At 38.5% G+C, this 23,535-nt stretch overlaps 1 protein-coding gene across 2 annotated transcripts; it reads left to right on the forward strand.

Annotated features, from left to right (window-relative positions):
* Positions 1–1,589: 1,589 nt before the first annotated feature.
* Positions 1,590–23,159, forward strand: LOC144653568 (ruvB-like 1). Of its 2 annotated transcripts, XR_013570764.1 has the most exons (16): positions 1,590–1,820; positions 5,121–5,207; positions 5,354–5,486; positions 6,830–6,870; positions 7,896–7,938; positions 8,228–8,295; positions 8,415–8,504; positions 9,230–9,379; positions 10,342–10,405; positions 11,348–11,373; positions 11,478–11,543; positions 11,850–11,956; positions 21,107–21,298; positions 22,066–22,115; positions 22,743–22,926; positions 22,967–23,159. XR_013570764.1 is itself a non-coding variant. In XM_078513601.1 (15 exons), exons 1-15 carry the CDS (start codon positions 1,680–1,682, stop codon positions 22,850–22,852), a joined length of 1,368 nt encoding a protein of 455 aa, XP_078369727.1. In that variant the 5' UTR covers positions 1,590–1,679; the 3' UTR covers positions 22,853–23,159. The 2 variants fall into 2 exon arrangements, 1 of the variants encoding a protein (XP_078369727.1); XM_078513601.1 differs by having other exon boundaries at positions 22,743–23,159.
* Positions 23,160–23,535: the final 376 nt, after the last annotated feature.

Here is a 23,535-nt window from a genome sequence, read left to right on the forward strand (position 1 = left end):
GGAGCGTTTTATCCGTTGAATAGCTAGCGTCATGCAATTTTGAATAACTGGGCCCAGGTGTGTCAGGAATTGAAGTTTTCCGGTTAATTCTTTCACTCTGCCGGGTACTGGAAAGATCTTAATATAGTCGAACTTCTCCTTACGGACATCATCCCTCAGTACAGACGCTACCTCTCTAATTCAGACACCTCCATTATATGGACACTCTTTCCTGTCTCTTTGGTGTCCGTATAAAAAAAGTTCTACTTTCTTTAGCATAGTTACAGGGCGAAAACAAGAATCCATAATGAGAAGAGCATGTCAGAACGCCGAATTCAATAGGGAAAGCCGACCACCATACTATGTCTTGCAATTGATTATTTTTGAAAGACCCTGTTCGTTCCTTCGGCTAGATTAACATGCCTAAGCACAGCATTCCCTCTCTACCCTTTTGTTAGTAGATCAATGTTTAGATCAGAGCTCGCCCATTTTTGGCTCGGCCATCGAGAGAACCGAGAAAAGCGAGCCAGTTCCTTGTATGTCTGCATCCGCCTCCTGTGAACTAGAATACAGTCAACTCTCTCTTAACGGGCACCTCTATAAGCGCCTGCTGTTGGTCCGTCCCTGCCGTTTTTGATTTTTCGGTCATTTTACTGTCAATTATAAAATAACTCAGATACTATGCGCGCTCTGATTGGTCAAATTTGGTCAGAAAACCTATGTACTTTTGTACCGGTAAACTCCCGCTTCCCGACATGGCCATACTACGCTCGACCACGCATAAGGACGAAGAATTAACGTTAGTCTAATGTCTTGTTTTGGTCTATCTGATGAGGGGCCGCTGTGATTGGTTTACCGCGTCATCCGATGAACTTGTTGAGAATAAGACATTTGATCACGAAATATAAAATGGATTCCTATTTCTTTGACGAACGCTTTAATTTCCGATAGTTGTTTCATTAAAGCAATAAACCACACTTTCTCGGGCTTTACTTGTGCCACTTGGGATGTTGGGAGAACACCCGAAATGCTTGTAAATCACTCGCCTGACGGCTTGTTTTTTTTATTGTAGAATTGTAGATTCCCCCTTCTTTTTTTATCTTTAATAATAGTATACGTCATCAATAATCGATCAATAAAATTGTAAATAGTAAAGCCCTAGAAATTGCGAAACTCTCTTTAAGACGGACACCTCTCTAAACGGACAGTTGGAGCCAGTCCCGACGGAGTCTGTCTTGGAGATAGTTGACCGTATGGTTAAATGTGACTCCGCCTGAGTTCTTGGGCCAAACTTTCGCACTTGGCCTCCGGATAATCGACAAATACATTCGCTACGGCAGTCGCTACCAGACTCGTACCCAGTCGCTTCTCTTGCTTTTTGAGCGGCGCGCAAGGCATCAAGGGAAGGACGAACTTATTTACTTTTTCTACGTCCTTCCCATCATCCTCTTCGAACGTAGCCAAAAACGAGTAACGACTGGGTACGAGTCTGAGTCGCTACCATACTCGGGAGCAAGCAAAGAATCTGTGGGGTGGAGACAGCAGGAGAGGAAGACTGGGAGTCACTTTTTATGTAACCTCGCCTGCACCGAGCTTAGCTACCTGGCCAGATTTTAGTTTTAGCGGTTGTCAAGTCAAATTCAACAAAATTGCATTATATTTCCCCTCAAAAACCGTTTTTGTGACAGAGAAAAAGAAAAATGAAGATCGAAGAAGTAAAAAGTACCACTAAGACGCAAAGAATAGCCGCTCACAGTCATATTAAAGGACTCGGTTTGGATGAAAATGGCGAAGCACTTGCGATGGGGTCTGGCCTCGTGGGTCAAGAAACTGCGCGCGAGGTTTGTGTTGTAAATAATTTTTACTAAATTTAATGCTTGTATGATTGCAACTAGGACTAAATTTCAGAATTTTACTTAAAGATGTTGCTATTGCCCCTTGTAACCCCTTGAAACTGTTTATGACAATCGTACGCGTACAACTTGCACTTAGCTTGTACCGGTTTCGCTCCCAATCGAATTCGCACCGTCCGAGTTCGCTCCCACCTTATACCGCGTTCGCACCCAGTGTGACCGAGTTCGCTCCCTAGTGTGACCGAGTTCGCTCCCTAGTATGACCGAGTTCGCACCCACCCTTTTCTTCGCTAGAGTCTAGCGAAGGTGAGATTTTTTTTTCATTAAACTGCCTGTGTTTCATTACTAAGGCACGCGCGTTTTAAACTAACCTATTTAGAGTTTTGAGTAAATCACTCTAGAATTTTGATTTACAAAGTTGTCAGAATGAAATAAACGTGGCGGTCAAAAAGCTCGTAACTGATTCTGGCGTTCTTCTGTTTTATGTGCTTCAACTCTTTAAAGGCAAGCGCGTTTTGAATAAAGCTTTTGTGTCGAGCGAAGGTGAGATTTTTTTTCGTTATATTGCTTCTGTATTTCATTGCTAAGGCACGCGCGACACGCGCATTTCAATCTAACCTTTTATGAGTTTTGAGTAAATCACTCTGGGATGTTGGTTAAAAAGTGTCAGTGTGAATTTAACGTGGCGGTCAAAAGGTTCGCAACTGATTTTGTAGTTCTTCTGTTTTATGTACTTCAACGCAATAAAGGCAAGCGCATTTTGAATAAAGCTTTTGTGTCAAGCGAAGGTGAGATTTTTTTTCATTATACTGCTTCTGTGTTTCATTGCACAAGGGACGCGCGTTTTAATCTAACCTTTTTAAGAGTTTTGAGTAAACACACTCAAACGAGCTAAATGCCTAGAAGTGGGTGTTTTAAATAAAACTTTACATCAATAAAAGTCCGCGAACGCTTAAGAATCTATTATGATAACAAGGCTTGAGAAATTTTAAAGCTTTCAGATGAGCTAAGGTTTTACTACTAGTAAATCAGAGGGAAAACTTCAGCTTTTAGGCTCAAGAAAGCGGCCAAGTTTGCGAAGGCGGGATTTTTTCGTTCTTTCGTATTCAATATGGCGACCATGTTTACAATGGAAGCCTAACAGCCAGCTTAATGCAGTTCAGTTTGTCAAAGAGGAGTATAAGGAACTAAAGCAGAGTATAAGAGGAAAAAGTGTTACAAGTTTTATCTTTCAAACACAGAATAAGGTAGTAAAACCTTAGAATCACAAATTATAATTTCAATATGCTAGCGTACGCTCAACTGAATTTAAGTTAAGCTTAAGCTTATAGAAATCGTCTAGAAATTATCGTTTATGTTCAAAGTGTGATTTGGTATTAACTTCAACCGAAGTTATTACATGGGTGCGAACTCGGTTTTTATTAGGAGCGAACTCGGTCATACTTCCTTCATACTAGGGAGCGAACTCGGTCACACTGGGTGCGAACGCGGTATAAGGTGGGAGCGAACTCGGACGGTGCGAAATCTATTGGGAGCGAAACCGGCAGCTTCCAACTCGATAGTGCACAGCTAAAAGCATTAACCAATAGTTTTATGACAAAAATTCTGGCACAAGGAAAAATTCTGGCAAAGCAATTTGCCCGTGCCATCAGCATGCGCTATCGAATTTTGGTGCACCCTTACAGCAACTGTACATGTGCTGAATTTGATTGTGTGGCTCTGCTAGCCGGCAGGGGTATTTTGCAGAACGCTGAATGCAAAATGATGGAATGACGGAACAGCGATAGTAAAATGCCCTAACCAACAAATAAAAGCTAACCACAAGCAAACCGGAGTGAAAGCTAATCACAAGCAAACTGGGGTGAAGCTAACCGCAAGCAAACCGCTGACCATCATCCGCATTCTGCATTCTGCAAAATGCCTCTGCCCTCTGTTAGCTATGTAATAATATTGTTTTTTTTCTAGTCTATAGCATGAATGGCTTTCCTTACTTTTAAGGGACTCGCACTATATAAGGAAAACAACTGTCTAAATGCTTGTGCAAAATGGTGTAAATGACGAATTTAGACAATGCAATATGCAATTTCTGTAAAGAACGAAGAAATTTGTATGTACAGAGGTCGCAACGATAACACTTTTGATTTGTTAGTGCGAGATACTGCCTTCTTTTACTTGTTCTAAATTTGTTAATTTTTAAAAAATTGCCTTCTTTGACTCGTTCTAAATTTGTAAATTAAAAGTAAATTCATTTACCGTTAAATTGTACGTGACTACATTCTCAATAAATTCGCCATTTGTTTACGCCATTTTGCGCAAGCATTTAGACAGTTGTTTTCCCTATATAGCGCGAGTCCCTTAAAAGTAAGGAAAGCCGCATGAATATCTTTTATAGCGGAGCTCCTAAGCGTAGCACCATAACCATGAAAGAAGGAACACTATCGAAATGAGTTTTCATGGTCAACATGGATAGCAGCATGGTTCGCGGGCGCGTACGGCGTACATACGTACGTACGGAGTCGCGCAACATGGCGGCCATACGGTGACGGTGAAGAGTGAAGCAAGAAGACCGTATAAAGGCGGCCTTTAAAATTGAAAGAGGTTTGAAAAGAAAAACAAGAAGCAATGAAACAAAATGTGGCTGAAAATTACGTGTAGAAAGTAATCGACCGCCAAAAAAGTGGACATTGAGAGCCATAATCGATCGATGACTTTCGTGTCTATCTGTAAAGCCAGCATCGTACATGAAGGAGCATTCGAAAGCTAAATCGGGTTGATATAATAAACAAACCATTTTATTGCTACGGGGTAAAAAAAAAAACAAAACAAAAAACTTGACCCTCTGGGATTTGAATTCAGGACCTCCTACCGATTGAGCTAATCCGACAGACTCTCAGACTCTGTAATGCACGTTGAATATATCCTATATCAATGTAATAGATATTGTGGAGTCTACTAAACTGCTGCGAAACTATAACAGGATCGCGAAACTATTTTCTATTGCTCGAAAGCAGATAATTTACTGTACTCTAAAGTAATTTTTCGTGCCATGAGTAATGATTTTGCCCCGCTTTAAGATTATTATTTTTGTCGTACTGCTGACATTCAGTTTAACCGTGAGCTATTTAAATTTGTCTTGCACCTATAAACCACCATAAACATTAGTACTTTGGCCGCTTATTCACTAGAATGAAAACATTGTAAGCTCCAGTGAAAATTAAATAAATGGGGATCTCCGCTTTTAGGCATGCCTAAATCTATATATTTTATTTTTGTTTTGTTGTATATTAGGCAGCAGGAGTAGTTGTTGAATTGATCAAGTCTAAAAAGATGGCTGGAAGAGCTATCCTTCTAGCAGGTCCACCAGGAACTGGCAAGGTACGGTAAACGACTTGTCTTGTCAACTAAACTTACCAGAAGCGAGGATATGAGGAAGGGTAGAAAAAGTCAGCGAATGTTTGCCATTAATTTTGTTCTTGCTAATGAAAATTTTAACAAAAGTAAAATTATGATCACTTTTGCAGACTGCTCTGGCTCTTGCTGTTGCCCAGGATCTGGGTCCAAAGGTGCCATTTTGTCCCATGGTTGGAAGCGAGGTTTACTCATCGGAAATCAAGAAAACAGAAGTTTTAATGGAGAACTTCAGAAGGGCAATTGGTAAGAAACATAAGGTTGGGCTCACACTCTATCTGGGAAAGCCTGTTGCAAGAAAATAACTTTCTTGCAACAGGCTTTCCCAGAGAGTGTGAGCTACAATGTACAATCAATTATTGATTGTTACATACATTATAGCTGGATTTTTTTCCAATAGAGTGCACTCTTGTTTTCTAATTCAAGGTCACATGACATCTAACAATATAACTGTTTCCTGCCAAAAATCTCTGATCGGGCAACATTGCAAAATCTTACAACAGACTAGAGTGAGGCACTGCGAGTGCATTGCTAAATATTAATATACAATCTTGCTTTACCTGTCGTCAGCAAACTCCGACAGTGCAGTATTGACAATAATGCACAAAAATCGTGCATTATTGAAAATGTCTTCAGCTTCAAGGCTTGTAGAAGTGGAAGAAAAATATATTCTTCAAATTATCAACGATCCAATACCAAACAAAATCGAAGAGGATAACAACTTGAAGAGCTTTCATGTTCAAAGGTAAACTGCAGCTCAATGAATACATTTTTGTGTGCGATTGACTTGCTCGTAGTTGCTTGATTGTGAAAGCCATCGACTTGCTTTGAACAAGCTTCTCGCTGACTGTATTTATAAACGACCACAGCTGATGAACGATTTTATGAACCATTTTAAGCTTTATTTCTGTACGGCTTATTTGTGATTTTTATATAATTGATGTAATCCTGTGTAATTATGTACTACTACACTTCTTATTTTTAAACATTAAGCTTATTGTTTGAGGTTCGTTAAGTCGATGATCGCTTGCAGTGTACTCAGATTGTATATTAAAAGGGTTAGAGTCTGTCCGTTCGTGTTTTGTTGACAAATACACGCACTTGCTGGCCTCACAATGAACTCGAAATTTTCAATACTGCACTCGGCTACGCCTCGTGCAGTATTGAAAATTTCTCGTTCATTGTGCGGCCAGCACGTGCGTGTATTTGTCAACAAAACACTCACAACAGTCTCTAACCCATAAATATAACATCGTTACTTTGGCTGCACTTGAACTGAACCTGCATATTCCAGCATCCAATGTGTACACCCACAGTGTAACTGTTCAATGTACACAAACACTGTAGTTCACTTCACTTGTCCCCTGGCACCAAGTTGGCGCATAGGGCCTCCACATGTGCTCTCCATCGATTCCTGTCTTGCGCTGCAGTGCGCACCTCTCTCCAGGACTGCCACACTGCTTTGGACCTCTCCTTACAAACACTGTACATAGTAGTGTTCATTTATCACATCCACAGATATGAAATAGTGCAAAAGTTCTGTGTTATTGTACTGTGTTTCTGATCAACTTAAACTGTTTCATTTCAAGGTCTGAGAATAAAAGAAACAAAGGAAGTCTATGAAGGAGAGGTACTATTATTATTATACTGTAATCCATTAAACCATTAACATGCAAATTATTCTCCTTTCTGTACATTTTGTGCAGCACTACAATGGTGGAGTTTGGCGAATTTGTTCTCTAAAAACGAGAACAAATCATTTCCACACTAAATATCATACAACATAATTTTTATACAACGTAGAAAACAATCAGGTGTTTTGTTTATGGATAGCAAGTCTATGTACACAAGCAATTTTTCAGAATACATATAATGGTTAAAAGAATAGCAAGGGCAAGTGCCAACAATTAAAAGCTATCCAATGAGCTAGTATAATTTACATTTCACACAAATAGAAATTTTACAACAAACATACATGTAAGACTGTCTCAGCATACCCAAAGCAACTTAAACATGCAATTTTAAATAGTTTTGCAATATTGTTTGTACTAATTAATTTTGTTTAAGTAGTGTTTCAGAATATTTTCATTGAATACTGTGTTTAATTGTCTTTCTTAATTGTGATGACTTCAAGTATATGTTGCAGTTATTTTTTGATCCTAGTTAATTTTTTATTTTACATGTAACTAGTTAGTTTTTTTTCTAACTAGTTTTTTTTTATTCTAGGTTAATAAGTAGAAAAGTAGAACACCTCCCCTCCCTTGATATCTCATACTCCCCCCCCCCCCATCCTTACTAACCCTCCCCTACTATCTGCTATTATCCCCCTCCCCCTAAGAACTATTATTTCTTTTTTTCTTTTTTACTAACCTGCACTGGATTTGAACTCTCAACCTCTGGATTTGCTGTCCAACCCCTTATCCACTTTGCCACGTAGGAAACGTTGGGTGAACCACTATTTTTTAAAAATATATGATACCCCAACCCTAACCCCATTATTTAACTAGTTAAAAAAAATCAACTAGTTAGAAAAAACTAACTAGTTAAAATATAAAATTAACTGAGATCAAAAATTAACTGCAACATATACATTAAATTATTAGTATATTGTATCTGCATGAGCTTTTGATTAACCTTCTGCCCTACCCTTGATAGGTAACAGAATTGACGCCCTGTGAAACAGAGAACCCCATGGGAGGTAGGAATCATCATTGTTTTCATAAATATATTACTCCACCCATTACATGATTTTTTGCTTGTGACTACAATAAAATTCTGCTTAAAACTTGTGTTACATACATGTATGTACGGTGTACAAGCAATTGTATAATGTACTCACATCAAACTGAAACCTACTTTGCAGTTGTATGGTTTCCATCACTTTCAATTTACACTCAAGTATATGACTGTATAGTACAGTGGAATACCAGTAACTCAGTAACTACTGTAATTCCTCACTGGTTAAATGCATTTTAATTGTATTGTAGGGTATGGTAAAACTGTAAGTCATGTGGTGATTGGTCTAAAAACAGCAAAAGGAACCAAGCAACTGAAGGTAAACACAATTTAAAAACATTGCATGTATGTGACTGTACAGGTACATTTAACTGTGAAAAGTGACTGATGACCATATTGTTTTCTCTGACTGGATATCATTTGTTTTGATGAACACAGCTTGATCCGTCGATATATGAAAGTCTCCAGAAGGAAAAAGTCGAAGTTGGTGATGTGATCTATATTGAGGCAAACAGTGGAGCAGTTAAGGTTTGGCCAACTTTCCTAATATGATTGTTTTCTTTTACTGATAATTTTAGAAATGTATTTACCCCTACAGCATGGCAGAACCTCTAACAATAACGTGCTCCTGAAGGGCAATGTTCCTCCAGTAACATTTTTCTTCTGTTTAAATGACTGTGTTTCCTAGCAAGATATTTTTGTTTGCAAAGAAGATTGCTTGATTAAAAATGGTTGGTAAAAAGTTGAAGTACATGTACATGTACTTGTTGTTGTTGTTTTTTGAATGAGTGGAGTTATAGTGTATGAATTGATCCATCTGAACTACACAAATGTACAAGAGACCATCACAAGGAAGTAGAGCCACATGTCATGTGGAAAAGAAATAATCATTGACTTGCTTGGGTTTCAACCCATGATCTCCAGAATATTGTCCCACCTCTGTGTGTATTGCAGGATGATTATTCTGCAGCTGTAGGTAATACTACTGATACTCTGTTAGTCAACCAACTAAAATGTGTACCATGGCATTGAACGTGACTTTTTTAAAATCAACTCATTCATTGCCTGGGTGTTGTTTTGCTATCAAACACATAAACACGCACCAAATCCATCCTCCATTGCTCTCTACTAGAGTGAGTCAGGGTATTACCACTTTTAATAAATTGAGGAGCAAAAGAAGAGTAAAGGTTGGAAATTAATATATTTTTTTTATTTCTTCACAAGAGTGTTTTTTTCACTGCTTTGTTTCTCAGCGTCAAGGCAGATCAGACACATTTGCCACAGAATTTGATCTGGAGGCTGAGGAATATGTACCACTACCCAAAGGCGATGTGCACAAGAAAAAAGAAATTGTCCAGGATGTGACGCTGCATGATCTGGACGTGGCAAATGCCAGACCACAGGTATGGTGGAAAGAGAAAGATGAATTTTGAAAGGAGACTCTAGAATTTTAGACTGAGGTTACTAGTACATGTACGTTTACACTGTAACTATTTACCGGCAAAGCTTGCAAAGGAAGTCCTGTTCAATGGCCTTTGGGCTAGCACACAATGGTTACAACTTGCCCAGATGGCAACCTGAGAGAATAGATAGGAAGTTGTTTTTTTGACCATCATGAATGGGAAGTCAACATTTTTAGTACAAAATGAATATCTGCACACTGGCAGCCAGTGCAGATATCAAGCATCTGCAGTGTATAGTATCACTCAGAGATAAGAAGCAAAACATGTTGATGTAAAACATGTTTCCAAAATGTGTTGGCATAAATGCACCATTGCCATCACTGCTTTGTAAAACATGTTTGATGGGTCGCTTTTCTCTGAGTGGAACTGTAGTTCGATTAGTTTGTTTTGGAATTTTTTTTTATTTGTTGTTGTTGTCCTTGCCTTTTGATGTATCTGTCTTGAAGTTAAAACACAGATTAGCATCAAAACCCAGTCACATCACTGAATGTACATGTTTTTCTTGGTGGGGCCTTCACGTATCTTGCCTTCACGTATCTTACAATGTAACTCTTGCCTCTTGGGGAGATGTGTAACACGATCGCCCCTAAGAACGACTGCGTGGGAGGCTAGTTTTGCCCAGGCACACCTAAAGCTTGTTGTATGCAGTGCAAACTGTGTGCATCCTAGACAACTTAGTGTATTTTGAAAGTCATTTACCCATATTAGGCAAAAACTGTCAAATCCAATTTACATTTCTGCTGTAGTGCCATGGCATTTTTTTCCATTGATTTCATCACAACTAATAAAACAATGTCATGAACATGACTGTATTATGTACATGTACATCAATCCAAAATTTTTGCAACCCCTTAAATACATTATGTTAGAATTATTTTCTCATTTCCTTTTGTTCATTACAGGGAGGCCAGGACATTCTTTCTATGATGGGACAACTTATGAAGCCAAAAAAGACAGAAATTACAGGTGAGGTGTAGTGCAGTTTTCTTGCCTGGCTTATGTACTTATTTCGTTCATAGTGCCTCTCTCCTTCAATGAGAATACATGGGTACTCCAGAGCATGTACATTGTCAGGGAAACCAAACAACAGTACTCAGGGGTAATCCGTGATGGATTGGCATTCCATCCAGGAAATGTGGCAATGCTCCAATAGTCATTTCATGCTAAAAATACTGAAGTTTGTGATCATACCCCCCCCCCCCCCTCATACACATCATCATCATCAAAAAGGAAGAAGAAAATAAAGAAAATCTGAATCAAATGGCCACCGCTGAATAAAGAAATTGATGTTTACTGTGCACTGTGTAGACAGAATGAGATACGGTACTTGCGTGTTGAGCTACATACATAGTTGTTCGTAGTTTTTTTGGTTATAAGGCCCACGGTTTTTTCGAGAAAAATCTGTTTTTCTGTGGGAAGTTTATGCCTAAATTGGGGTGTGTCTTAGAGCCGAGTATTTTTCGCCCAACACTGAGAATGAGTTTTATTAACACCTATAAATGCCAGCATGTTTTGTACATGTCAATTTGAAGCATGTTTGAGAAGTACATGTACACACGTATTTATGTTTTTGCTGACAACAATTGAAGAGCGGCGGGAATAAACGGCCCCTGGACTTTCTGACTAAATCGAACATTATCGAAACAGCTCCAAATTGCGCATGCAGGTTTGTTTACGTGTGCTTAACAATGTCCTGTCTTTCATTTCACTGGTCTTTGTTCCGTTTTTGAAAAATTACACATGCAAAAAGACAAGGTTTTTGCTCGTGCGGCTTCTTTTGTCTTTTCTTTTACAAACGGTAAACAAAGGAAACCTTTTGTTTCTCAAAACGATGAAGTCAGCTAAAGTTTTGTTTATTCCGCCGCTCTTCAATTTATTTACAGTGACTATTATTATTTTTTTTTTCAGATAAACTGAGAAAGGAGATAAATAAGGTGAGCCAGACAAACTAATAAAAGTACAATAATTATGTACATTTGGACTGCCATGCTTTTTTGACTTGTTTAGTATTAATTTTATTGATTTATTTATTTTTAAGGTGGTCAATAAATACATAGATCAGGGAGTTGCTGAACTTGTTCCAGGAGTGTTATTTGTCGATGAGGTAAAATTAAAATAACAAGTCATAGCAAAGTAGTACAACTACCAGCCTGTACAACAGGTTAATGTGTCATGCAATACTTTTCTGGAAAAAGCATTGACTTACACAACATCTTTTGACCTACAGTACATAACATCTTTTGAGGATACTACTTGCAAAGTATAATATTGGTTTTTTTGTACCAGCATGTACAACGTGTCACGCGATGCTCTTGACTTCTGAGAGAAGCATTGTGTTACAACCTACACAACATCTTTTAAGGATTCTACTTGTTAAGTATTGGTGTTAATGCTGTTTTTTCCCTTTTAGGTTCATATGTTGGATATCGAATGTTTTACATATTTACATCGTGCACTAGAGTCCACCATCTCTCCTATTGTAATATTTGCAACAAATCGAGGAAACTGCAATATAAGGTATGTGAATGTATTTGGCCTTTCATCTTCCCCTTGCCCTCACTAGCAGTCATCACTGCGGCTGCCACATGTTACTTTGAGGTTGCGTACATGTATTCACATTAGCAGGTCTCGAGAAAGTGTAAGAGCAGTTCGATCCTTTGCTTGGCTTTGAAAACATCTGTTGTGATTTGAGGGATCTGGAATTTGAACGTATATTGTTAGGTTGCCTGAACAGTTTGCCAACACCTAGAAAGAGTCACCGTGAGCGTAGGGTGTTTTGCCCAATAACACAACACAGACACTCTGGCCAAGCCGTCGATCAGGAGATCATCACACAAACCATTAGGACAGCCGGTATTATCTTCAGCCAAAAAGAGAGATTGGTTATAAGTATCCAAACTCTCCTCGACTGAAAATCATCATGCAACTGTGGACTGGGAATGAGTCTACATTTGACATGTGTTTTGTGTTGAAGTAGAATCGACGGGGATTAGCGGTAACTACTCCAACACTCGGTTTTCTGCCAACTTGCTTTATTGGGTTCCATAAACTGTTCTGGTCAGCAACTTTTACAACTCTGATCGATTGATCTTGCTCGCGCGCTTATAAAGGCGCCAAACTTGAGCTGTCAATCAGTCACCAAAAATACTAAACTTACAAATTTAGGCTTACGTAAGCTCATGCGCAGCATATTCTACGTTCAACTGCGACTGCGTCGTACGCCACCTTGGCCACGAACCTTCGAAAAAGTTTCTTTCCGAATGATCTGTCTTTTCTCGAATTTTAGTATCATGACAGGCAAGTTTGGTCCAAACAAGAACGCGCGAGCATTATAAAGTTTACAAGGAACATGTTTACACGTTAATAGTTAAGAGTAGCGCTAAGATTTACAATAAAGGTTGTTGTTGAAATTTTGGGAAAGGCTTAGGTGTTACAAGAATACGCTTGCGAAATACAGTTTCGTGGGAGGGGTTTACCCATAGAAATTATCCATATCATTAAGCGTACGTGGACGGAACGCAAACATATCTCATGAGGCATCAATGCTTTGGTTTTGCACCTTGGTGCGAAGTGCGAACGAAATACAAAAGTAATCAAACATTGCAACTAAAAACATCCGAGAAGTCAGTAAAAACGAGCAAAGTTTGGAATAAAAATCGGACAGAAGTTAAATTGTGTATGGTAGAATCCAACGCAACTATTTCCAAAAGGAGCGGTTTCAGAAAGTAGTTCCTCAATTTTATCTTATTGTTTCTATCGACACCCGTGTTTACTCAATGAACTTTCATATCCAACACAGCTGGAAAATAGAAGATATTTCAAAACAGCAATGATGCCCGAAAAACGTGTTTGAGCCCAATTGAATAAGAAAAATAGTTTATAAGATATATTTAAGGTGTACAGTTAAAAACAACTAAGTTACATTGTTCATTTGCCTATGCAATAATATTTTTGTAATTGATACATATTATGTGGAAAGACTGGTTCCTTGGAAACGCTACATCTGTTTGTACAGTGACTAGGTTACAAGAATATAACAATTGATCAGTTAACTAAGAAAGCAAGTCGTACAGTTTTTATGTCTTAAGCACCTAAAATATTTCAATATTATATTTTTAATGATACAACACCTAACTCTTAACATCAAAAGTACTTTTTACTCAATTGAACACACGAATAAGTATCTAAAGAGAATTTGTATCTTGCTTGCATTTTTATTGTTTTACATTACTCTCCCCTTAGATTGAGCTAGTCCTCTAGCTCTCAAGGTGTTAGTAATAAGATGCAAGCAAGATAACATGATAACCATAACAAAGAAAAATAGAGGCATATAACATAGCCACGTACCCAACACCGAATTTTTATTTTTATTAACTGGTTTGACTTATGCAATATATTTTAAACATAACAAACGACGTGAACCTCGACACGTAAGGAGGATGTTCGACGGCCGAACGCCGAAAACAACAATAAGGTACGTATCATGTAATTTTTTTGTAATTTTTCTTAACGATGTAACAAGAATGAAAGATAAGTGAAGTTATTAATGTAAAGTAGTAATTGTTGACTTGTTTTATACGTATATAAGCATCTTGTCAGTCCTCAAGTCGGTCTTATTTTAACCACGAGTAGCGGTTTCGCCCTCAGTGAATAAGACAGACCTAGAAGCAACTGACTGGATACTTATGCGGTCGTGGCAGATTTCCGGCCACAGACCCAACACTAGTAAGGTATAGTGTATACTTACAAGACAAAAAATAGGTCACCAAGGTGACATGAGTCTAATGCCGTATGGCATAGTGATACAGATTGCGCGGTTTTCGTAAGCCGGTTAAAATTGGTTAGAGGTTTGTGTTCGGGAGTTTAATTTAAAATGCTTATAGCAAGCTAGGGACATCGTGGATGATTATGGATGAAAACGAAACAGTCATAAATGTTATATGCTTCACAAAATTTTAAGGTATGAACAGGAGTTGATGTTACTTCTTCCGGTATTGTCCGTAAAAGCAGAAACGATTAAACATTTGGACAAGATTGCGTGACGATTTACAAAAAGCATGTTCATTACAACAAGGGTTGAAGAACTTCACATCGTTTTCTTTCAGATTTTTCACCATTTTGATGATGACTCTTGAAACAGATTTTGCAATAAAAGCACTTGAAATAGTGACTGTTACTCCATTGTACTGTAAGCACTTAGTGACAGATTTTCCTAAAAACGGGTGTAAATGCTCACGTCAATATAATGATGACCTTTTGAACGCTGGAAACTAGGCAATTATTATCGAGCTACCATACACAGGAGCGAAGACTGTTTATCATGATTTAAAAATTTCGCGAATCATCACTTCCATATCAATGTAACCATTTTATGATTTTTCTAGCTGTAAGAAGAACTTAAGATCTCTGAGAGTCGTAAAAGCATGAAATTCGATTTCAGTGTATGGCAAAGGCCGGGACAGTGTAATACTGCAAAGCGGCCAAACAAACGCATTTTGATTTAGTCGCGTAACTTGATTTACATTTATCCATGTACATCTTTTATTTTTGAAGGTTTTTGTTTGCACTGTAAAGAAAAAATTGGTCAAGATTCGAATGACTTAAATACAAAAACCAAGGTAAAGTTTTCTATTTTTTAAAACAAAATAAATATTTGGTCGCATTGTGTAAATAAACGCGAGTCGCCGTCGAAATATCTTTTCTCAAAGACGTCTTGCTTTTTAAGCAAGACGAAAACACAAGTGCTTAACTGAACTGAAAACGAAGATTTATTTTCACAAAAAGCTTACAAATGTCTTAACTGGAAAATTATTTCGTCCTGTTCAAGTGTTGAATAATCGTGACTTGAGAAAGAACTTTTAATTATGCGTGGGAACACGTGTCGCTGATTGGCTGTTTTTAATTGAAACTAATCGTGCGTGTCCGTACGGAGTCCGTTCTTGCAGCTGATCATTGTTTTCTACATTACAGCGAACGATTATCGATCCCGAACCATTCCCTTGGGATTGCTAACAGCTTTTTTCATATAACAAAGAGTCAAATGCGCATGCGCAAAGCGCACGCAAGCATTAGACTCAAAAATTCGATGAGAAACACTTACATAGTGAACAAATAAATGGTGTGCGAGGAAAAAAAAATGTATACGGTCAGCCTTAAATGGAAATGTTATCAAATTAAACTCCTAAGTTATTGTGATTTATAGAACAAAGAACTTCTAATGAAGCAATCTTGTAGGAATGATAAGGTCAGTGACAGTATACTTCTTTTAGTTCAGTTGATGTTGACGACATTATTTTATTTTTTTTATTTTTTTGACTTTTTTTTTTGTTGTTGTTGTTTTTGTATTCTGGTGAAATAATTGAAAATACTCAGATAAGCAACGCAATGGTAAAAATTTGGAAATTTGCTTTGTAGGTTTTTTATATGCATGTAGTTGTTTTGTGCTTTTGCTTGTTGGGATTTGGCTTTCAGTTTTCTTGGTTCTATTTGGAATTGCTTAGATGAGAAGAAAACAAAGCTGGTCAAACAGTGATTCATCTCATTAAAATTCTAGGAGAAAACGGCAATTTATCAGGAGGTTTGCGTTGTTTTGGCATGAAAAATTTGTAAGGTGGTGTATCATTCTTACAAACCTCAACTGTCCATGGCGTTTGGGACATCGAGCTAACGTTCGCTGCGGAAAATGGTTCCTTGAAATTTGAGGTTATAGTACTATGCTGACTGTCTAGTTTGGTTTGTAATTTTGCTTGAAGAAGATCTCTGTTATTGGTAACAGGTTTTCTAAATTGACGCTCACAAAAATCAGAACTGTTCTGTACCGAATTGTCTGAAACAGTAATAGATTCTTTTGGAGAATGATATGCTGGAAAATTCAGAACTTTCGCTATTTCATCTGTCATAGGATTATCTTTCAGATATTCGCATAAACTAGGAAAGGTCAATGCTTCCTCATAAGAAGGCAATCTAGGAAAAACCTTAGGCTGAGATACGGCTATGTCCGCTACTTCGCGTTGCATTAAATTGTCCAATGGCTGTGTTGTTGCCGCCGTATCATGTATCAACTCTTCCTGACCTGCTTGGCCAGGCAGGTCAGGGAGAGAAGAGTCCACAGTGTCTAATTCCTGTTGAATGGAGGTTGAATTTGGATATAATGTATGCACAACTTGATCAGGGTTGAGCATATATTTATCCTGAGCCTGAGTAAACGGATTACACGTGCTAGTATAAATATCATGGTCCCGATGATTTGTAATTAATTTTGGCTCTTGTACATTGTTATTCTCCCCAACATTGTTGATTGTGGAAAGAGAAGTAATAGTTTTGTCAGCTCCTACTGAGCCTGGTATACTGAGAAAATTTGCTATATTAGACGAATTTGTATTTCCATCGGAACAATTTGGTGCTGCCGATATCTCAAAATATTTTGTAATTTCATCAGAACAACTTAGTTCCGGTAACATATGTGAATTTGAATTTTCATCAGAACAATTTTGCTCCGGTAACTGTGATAAATTTTTGTTTTCATCAGAACATGTTTGTTCCGGTAACCTACTAAAATTTGACGTATCTTCATTTGTAATTTCGTCAGAACTGTTGAGTCCTGGCAACTGAGGAGAATGTGTGATTTCATCAGAACAATAGCGCTCTGGTAACTGTCTAAATTGTGAATCCACTATATAATCGAATGTCTTTGTGGTATAACTGCTTATTGTCTCCTCAAGATTCTGTGTTTGTTTTGCTGCAATTGCATCTTCAATATATTTTTGGTTTCTATTTAGTTCATCCACGTGGGTACTATTATTTTCATCAATGGTCACATTAACGCCAGCATCAATGTTTCCATCGGTACAAATTGACATTTTGTTATCACTCGCTCTTGCAATGCTTTTAACTTCTAGAGAGTATTTGCGCGCTTTTGCATATGCATTTGTTTCAAAACGTTTTGTATTTGCTCTCGTTTGTTTACTTTTGTCTAACGTTGAAATTGTATTATCAACAAAGATATCGTGATTGTCACTATTTGTCGCGGCCAGATATGTACATAGACTACATATTGGATTAGTCAGATTAGCGAATTGTTGTTCAGCTGACACGCTATTACTGACTGGAAATTTCGGTCTCGCGAAAACCGTATTATCCAAAATAGGCGAAGCAGTAGAACTTATATCTGAGCTATTCTTTTGATTAACAACAATAGGCGATTTCCCGCGACAGTCAAAAACACTATTTACACCTGTATGATGAATAAAATTGTTGCGCCTGAAAGATGAACGCCTAAAAGAAAAACCCTTATTAATAAAACGGTGCTTTTGCTTTCCACTAAAATCATTATTCATTACGTTTTCTTTCCTATATGTATAAGATTTTACTTTCCTAAATTTTGCTGTATTATATTTACAAAATTTTCTGTTGCTTACAGGGACTGTTGGGGTACCAACAACAGTCCTTAAGCGTTTCCCTGGTTGGATTGGTTTCTGAAACGAGGCGGTGACTCCAATGCTAATGGAGGAGAACGCGGCTGGTAGGCAGATGGAAATGACTCTCTGCCATAGTTATCTTCGCTACTCCTGTTATATAGCCCATATGAGGGATATTCAGGATGGCGCGGATTATGATACCGCCGCATGTCTTCTTCCAAACGTGCCACCTGCCTTTGCAGTTGGTCATATTGACTGTTGGGCTGTTCCTGCCAATTCTTAGGTGAAAAGGAACGCGATTGTGGAATTTGGCTATCATAAGCGGCCATAGCGTAGTTAGTATTTGAATGTTGGTTCTGCTGCAATTGTTTTTGAATTTGGCACATTTGTTTAGACAATTCATCAAATCTCTTATCGTTTGCGGAGGGCCCTGGAGATGGTGCCACAGCAGCCATAATCTTAGTACTTTCTGCAGACTGCCCTTTTAATTCTGAAAACATTGTTTTCATTTTCTGTATAATTTGCTGCGTATCAGAAACGCCTTGTCGCTTATTTACGATGTCCTTTATTCGAGCTAACGACTCAGCTTCCTGGAAATTCTTAGGCTGTTTTAACCAAACATAAGCTTGCAGGTCCCCTTGCAGTCCCTCAATGAAATAACGCATGGTTTCTTTATCCGAGAGTTTAAGTCTTTTGGAAAATCGTGAAATATCAGCGATATAATCATCGATTGGCTCGCCTAGAGCATGTTTGCGTGCGCTGAGTTGTTGACTTAATATCCAGTCCTGCGGACCGGCGGCAAAGCGCGTTAGAAAAGCGTCAAAAAGAGCTGTCAAATCGCCACTAGTCTCTGGAGGTAAAGCGAGGAACCACGCGTGTGCGATTCCTTGTAAATAAAGAGGAAAAGCGTTTAACTGCATATCATTTGACCAGTTATTTAATTTGGCAATTCGTTGGAAGTTATCCAACCATGCTGACGCATCCCCAACTGGACTACCATCAAATTTATCCGGCCTTAAGCCGTGTATAGTAGGCGTTTCCTCTAATTTGGATTTAATTTTTTCCAATTTTGTGTTTTGGAAATGTGAGGCCTGATTGATATCACCTTGCATTTTTTTAATGAAGGTTTCAAATAATTTCTCTAATTCCTCTTTTTGGGTTGGATCCATACCTGATTGATGATCGCAAACACAAGTCTCTTTCTCCTTAGCGTTTGTTTGCGAACGCGGAACAACTTTTTTAGAGGTTGTTTGTTTAGGTGGCATAAATTTTAACTGCCACTTTTCCTATCACTCCTACAAATGTGGTTGTTACGCCAACGGTAACAAAATAAGCGAGTACTTATAACACATGTATACGAAGTTAGGTATATAGAAGTAAAAGAAAAATAAATAAAGAAATAAAATAAATTAAGTTAAAGCAAACGTAATTTCAACCCGTAGAAGTAAAATTACAGGTAATGGCAACAGTCTTACATGCCTAATCGCTTGTTTGGCTTATCCTGAGGTATTTCCTTTTTCTTGTTCCCGATAGAGCAACTTCCACTGCTGGTGCCACCTTGATTTTCCTGGGTTTATCCCTGGTTCTCCTGGCTTGTTCCTGATGTACCGTCTGCGTACTGGATCGCTAACCTGGTTCCTGTTTCTAGTCACTGGGGAAGATGACGCTCACGCGTCGGCTTCTTCTTCTGAAAAACTAGCCTCAAAGTTCAGTTCAATTAAAGCGTTGCGCTTTGCATGTTATCGCGTTTTAGTTTGTTTCGTTATTGTATTATCGTTTTCAGTGTAAGGGTCGGTGGCAACGAGCAAAGCACCCGTAATAAATAAAGCGTCCGCCTGCTCACATTTCCTCCAGTCAGAGAGGGCAGAAAGCAATCAAGCTTGTCCTCCGCGCAAGATTATGCCATTTTCACAAAGACGATCAATTTACGTACTTTTTGCTGTACACGGGACGAGACGCGGAACTCCACCAGCTTGTTGAAGTAGAATCGACGGGGATTAGCGGTAACTACTCCAACACTCGGTTTTCTGCCAACTTGCTTTATTGGGTTCCATAAACTGTTCTGGTCAGCAACTTTTACAACTCTGATCGATTGATCTTGCTCGCGCGCTTATAAAGGCGCCAAACTTGAGCTGTCAATCAGTCACCAAAAATACTAAACTTACAAATTTAGGCTTACGTAAGCTCATGCGCAGCATATTCTACGTTCAACTGCGACTGCGTCGTACGCCACCTTGGCCACGAACCTTCGAAAAAGTTTCTTTCCGAATGATCTGTCTTTTCTCGAATTTTAGTATCATGACAGGCAAGTTTGGTCCAAACAAGAACGCGCGAGCATTATAAAGTTTACAAGGAACATGTTTACACGTTAATAGTTAAGAGTAGCGCTAAGATTTACAATAAAGGTTGTTGTTGAAATTTTGGGAAAGGCTTAGGTGTTACAAGAATACGCTTGCGAAATACAGTTTCGTGGGAGGGGTTTACCCATAGAAATTATCCATATCATTAAGCGTACGTGGACGGAACGCAAACATATCTCATGAGGCATCAATGCTTTGGTTTTGCACCTTGGTGCGAAGTGCGAACGAAATACAAAAGTAATCAAACATTGCAACTAAAAACATCCGAGAAGTCAGTAAAAACGAGCAAAGTTTGGAATAAAAATCGGACAGAAGTTAAATTGTGTATGGTAGAATCCAACGCAACTATTTCCAAAAGGAGCGGTTTCAGAAAGTAGTTCCTCAATTTTATCTTATTGTTTCCATCGACACCCGTGTTTACTCAATGCACTTTCATATCCAACACAGCTGGAAAATAGAAGATATTTCAAAACAGCAATGATGCCCGAAAAACGTGTTTGAGCCCAATTGAATAAGAAAAATAGTTTATAAGATATATTTAAGGTGTACAGTTAAAAACAACTAAGTTACATTGTTCATTTGCCTATGCAATAATATTTTTGTAATTGATACATATTTTGTGGAAAGACTGGTTCCTTGGAAACGCTACATCTGTTTGTACAGTGACTAGGTTACAAGAATATAACAATTGATCAGTTAACTAAGAAAGCAAGTCGTACAGTTTTTATGTCTTAAGCACCTAAAATATTTCAATATTATATTTTTAATGATACAACACCTAACTCTTAACATCAAAAGTACTTTTTACTCAATTGAACACACGAATAAGTATCTAAAGAGAATTTGTATCTTGCTTGCATTTTTATTGTTTTACATTTGTCCTTTTTCAGAGGTACCGAACTAAACGCTCCTCACGGGATCCCCCTGGATCTTCTAGACCGGCTCATGATCATCCGCACACTACCCTACTCACAAGATGAAATGGTGCAAATTGTTCGCATCCGGGCACAGACCGAGAACATCCAAACAGACGACGAGTCGCTGAACCTCTTAGGAGAAATCGGCACAAAAACTACGCTAAGGTAAGGTTCTTTTCAGAAGTGATTGCATGCTTAGTGCGACAAGAGGCCGCAAGAAGCGCATCTTGTGATATCAAAAGGTAAAGCCAGAAGTAAAACATTGGCCCTCTGACAGTCAGATTGTAGAAAGCATGAAATATTTGATCAAAGACGGTTTTCTACCATGGTAACTAAGACTAAGGGCGCTTTCCATTAGTCAGCATTGGCCGGCCACACCAGTATATTCGAGAAAGAATGTCAGATTTAGTTAGATTTGTTCTGTCAAATCAGTAAATGCATAAAATTTTATACACTGTTGTGGTGGATTTGTTTATTTTACATTCAAAACCTTTGGACCAGCCGGCCAGTTCTGACTAATGGAAAGCGCCCTAAGAATCGATAGACAGTCGGCCCTTGTCTGCAGCCCGCATAGTAAACAGATTGCGAGTTTGCCACTACATGTACATCTACATGAAGTCAATCACAGAACATCTTGAATATGCGTTATCTTACTCAATCTTTTTTGTTCTTGTTTAGTTTTCTATTGCCCCTTACATGTAGATGTTTTTTAAAGGTAGTGTCAGGTGTTTGCCCTGATAACAATACATGTATATCGTCCGATAACAAAAGACATTTACAATTCGAAAAGTCAGGAAATAAATCCCTTGTTCTGCTTTGTTACTCCTCTCGGGTTCTTGTTTGTCTCATGTCGTACTGCGATGTCATCATATTTTATTCATTTAAAAATAGTCGTGTCAACAACTGCAGCGTATCATTTGTTTGTTCATCAGATATGCAGTCCAGTTGTTGACACCGTCAAATCTCCTCGCACGCATCAACGGTAAGTACACGTACTACACGTACTAGCTTTTATACCATGCCATAGGAAATACAGCCAATCAGAATTCAGGAAAGTCGTTGTATATTAATAAATATTTTGACGGTTGTCAGCTCGACCTTCCCATCGTGCGCTGCATGGACAAGTCCCTTCGTGTGAACTGATTATTTGTGTCAAATAATCAAGTCCCAGGGACCAAAATTTTTTCAACTTGTCGTACGAGTTTAAACTGGTTTAATCGAACAGACAAGTCCCTGCGATAAGTCCCTCAAAATAAAGGTCGGAACACAGTAGTCCTCCCGTGAAAACGTTTCAAGGTACTTGTTGCAGGGACTCCCCCCCCCCCCCCCTTGGGTGTCCCGAACTAGAAACGTGCTAACCAGCCGTACACACACTCCTGAAGAACTTTATTCCTCCTCCCATCCAACCCCCCCCCCCCCCGTACACACACTCCTGAAGAACTTTATTCCTCCTCCCATCCAACCCCCCCCCCCACACACACACACACACACACATACTCTCTTTTTCTTCTCTTCGAGGTCGTGGGGAATCTGAATGATGTTCCAATCCTTGTTATTAGCACACACACCTATAATATTCAATAACTACTTCATTTTGTGTGTTATTCAGGCCGTGAGAGTATTAACAGACAAGATGTGGAGGAAATAAACGAGTTATTTTACGACGCTAAGTCATCAGCGAAGCTATTGGCTGAACATGAGGACAAATACATGAAGTGATACATCACTAAACGTTTAGTTAGCGCGTGCAACAAAAGGATAGCTTCCTTCCTAATGCTGTTACTTTTAGTTAGGTCATGGATAGTAAAAAGACTCTTTACTATCCATGATTAGGTGTTTAATCGCTTGCGATTTCAACTGTGTTAATATTTAAGCTGTTTCAGTATGTGTGCGTTTGTCAGTTTGTATTTTATGAAATTACAGGTACATGTATCGGCTTCTAAGCCGCTTTCTCAATGGTTAGTGTAACGGATTGTTCCAGTACCTATTCAGGAGTGGTTGCATGGAAAATACTGGCCATTTTGCCGCTCGTAGTCTATCTTAATCTCCCTCTGGTTTCCGGTTTATTTCTTTCTTTGGATCGTTTTCTACCTTGGAAAACTATTATCAGACGTTTTTGAGTTTTCCTTCAATTTAAAAGTAATTTTGTACACCAGACAAATCACGCAAAATATCGTAACAGATCTAAATTGCTATATTAAGAGAGGAAGACACATCGGCTCTTGCTGGTTTTCATGCGGGTCCTCTATCCAGGTCGAATTGGAATTTGGAAATGTTGGTTTTTCAGGTGTGAGGAAAACCGGAAAACCCGAGAAAAACCCTCGGAGCAAGGCGAGAACCAACATCAAACTCAACCCACATATGGTACCGGGTCGGAATTGAACCTGGGCCACATTAGTGAG

The sequence above is a fragment of the Oculina patagonica genome, chromosome 5 (genome assembly GCF_052425735.1).
Source record: "Oculina patagonica isolate OP01 chromosome 5, crgOcupat, whole genome shotgun sequence".
NCBI lineage: Eukaryota > Metazoa > Cnidaria > Anthozoa > Scleractinia > Oculinidae > Oculina > Oculina patagonica.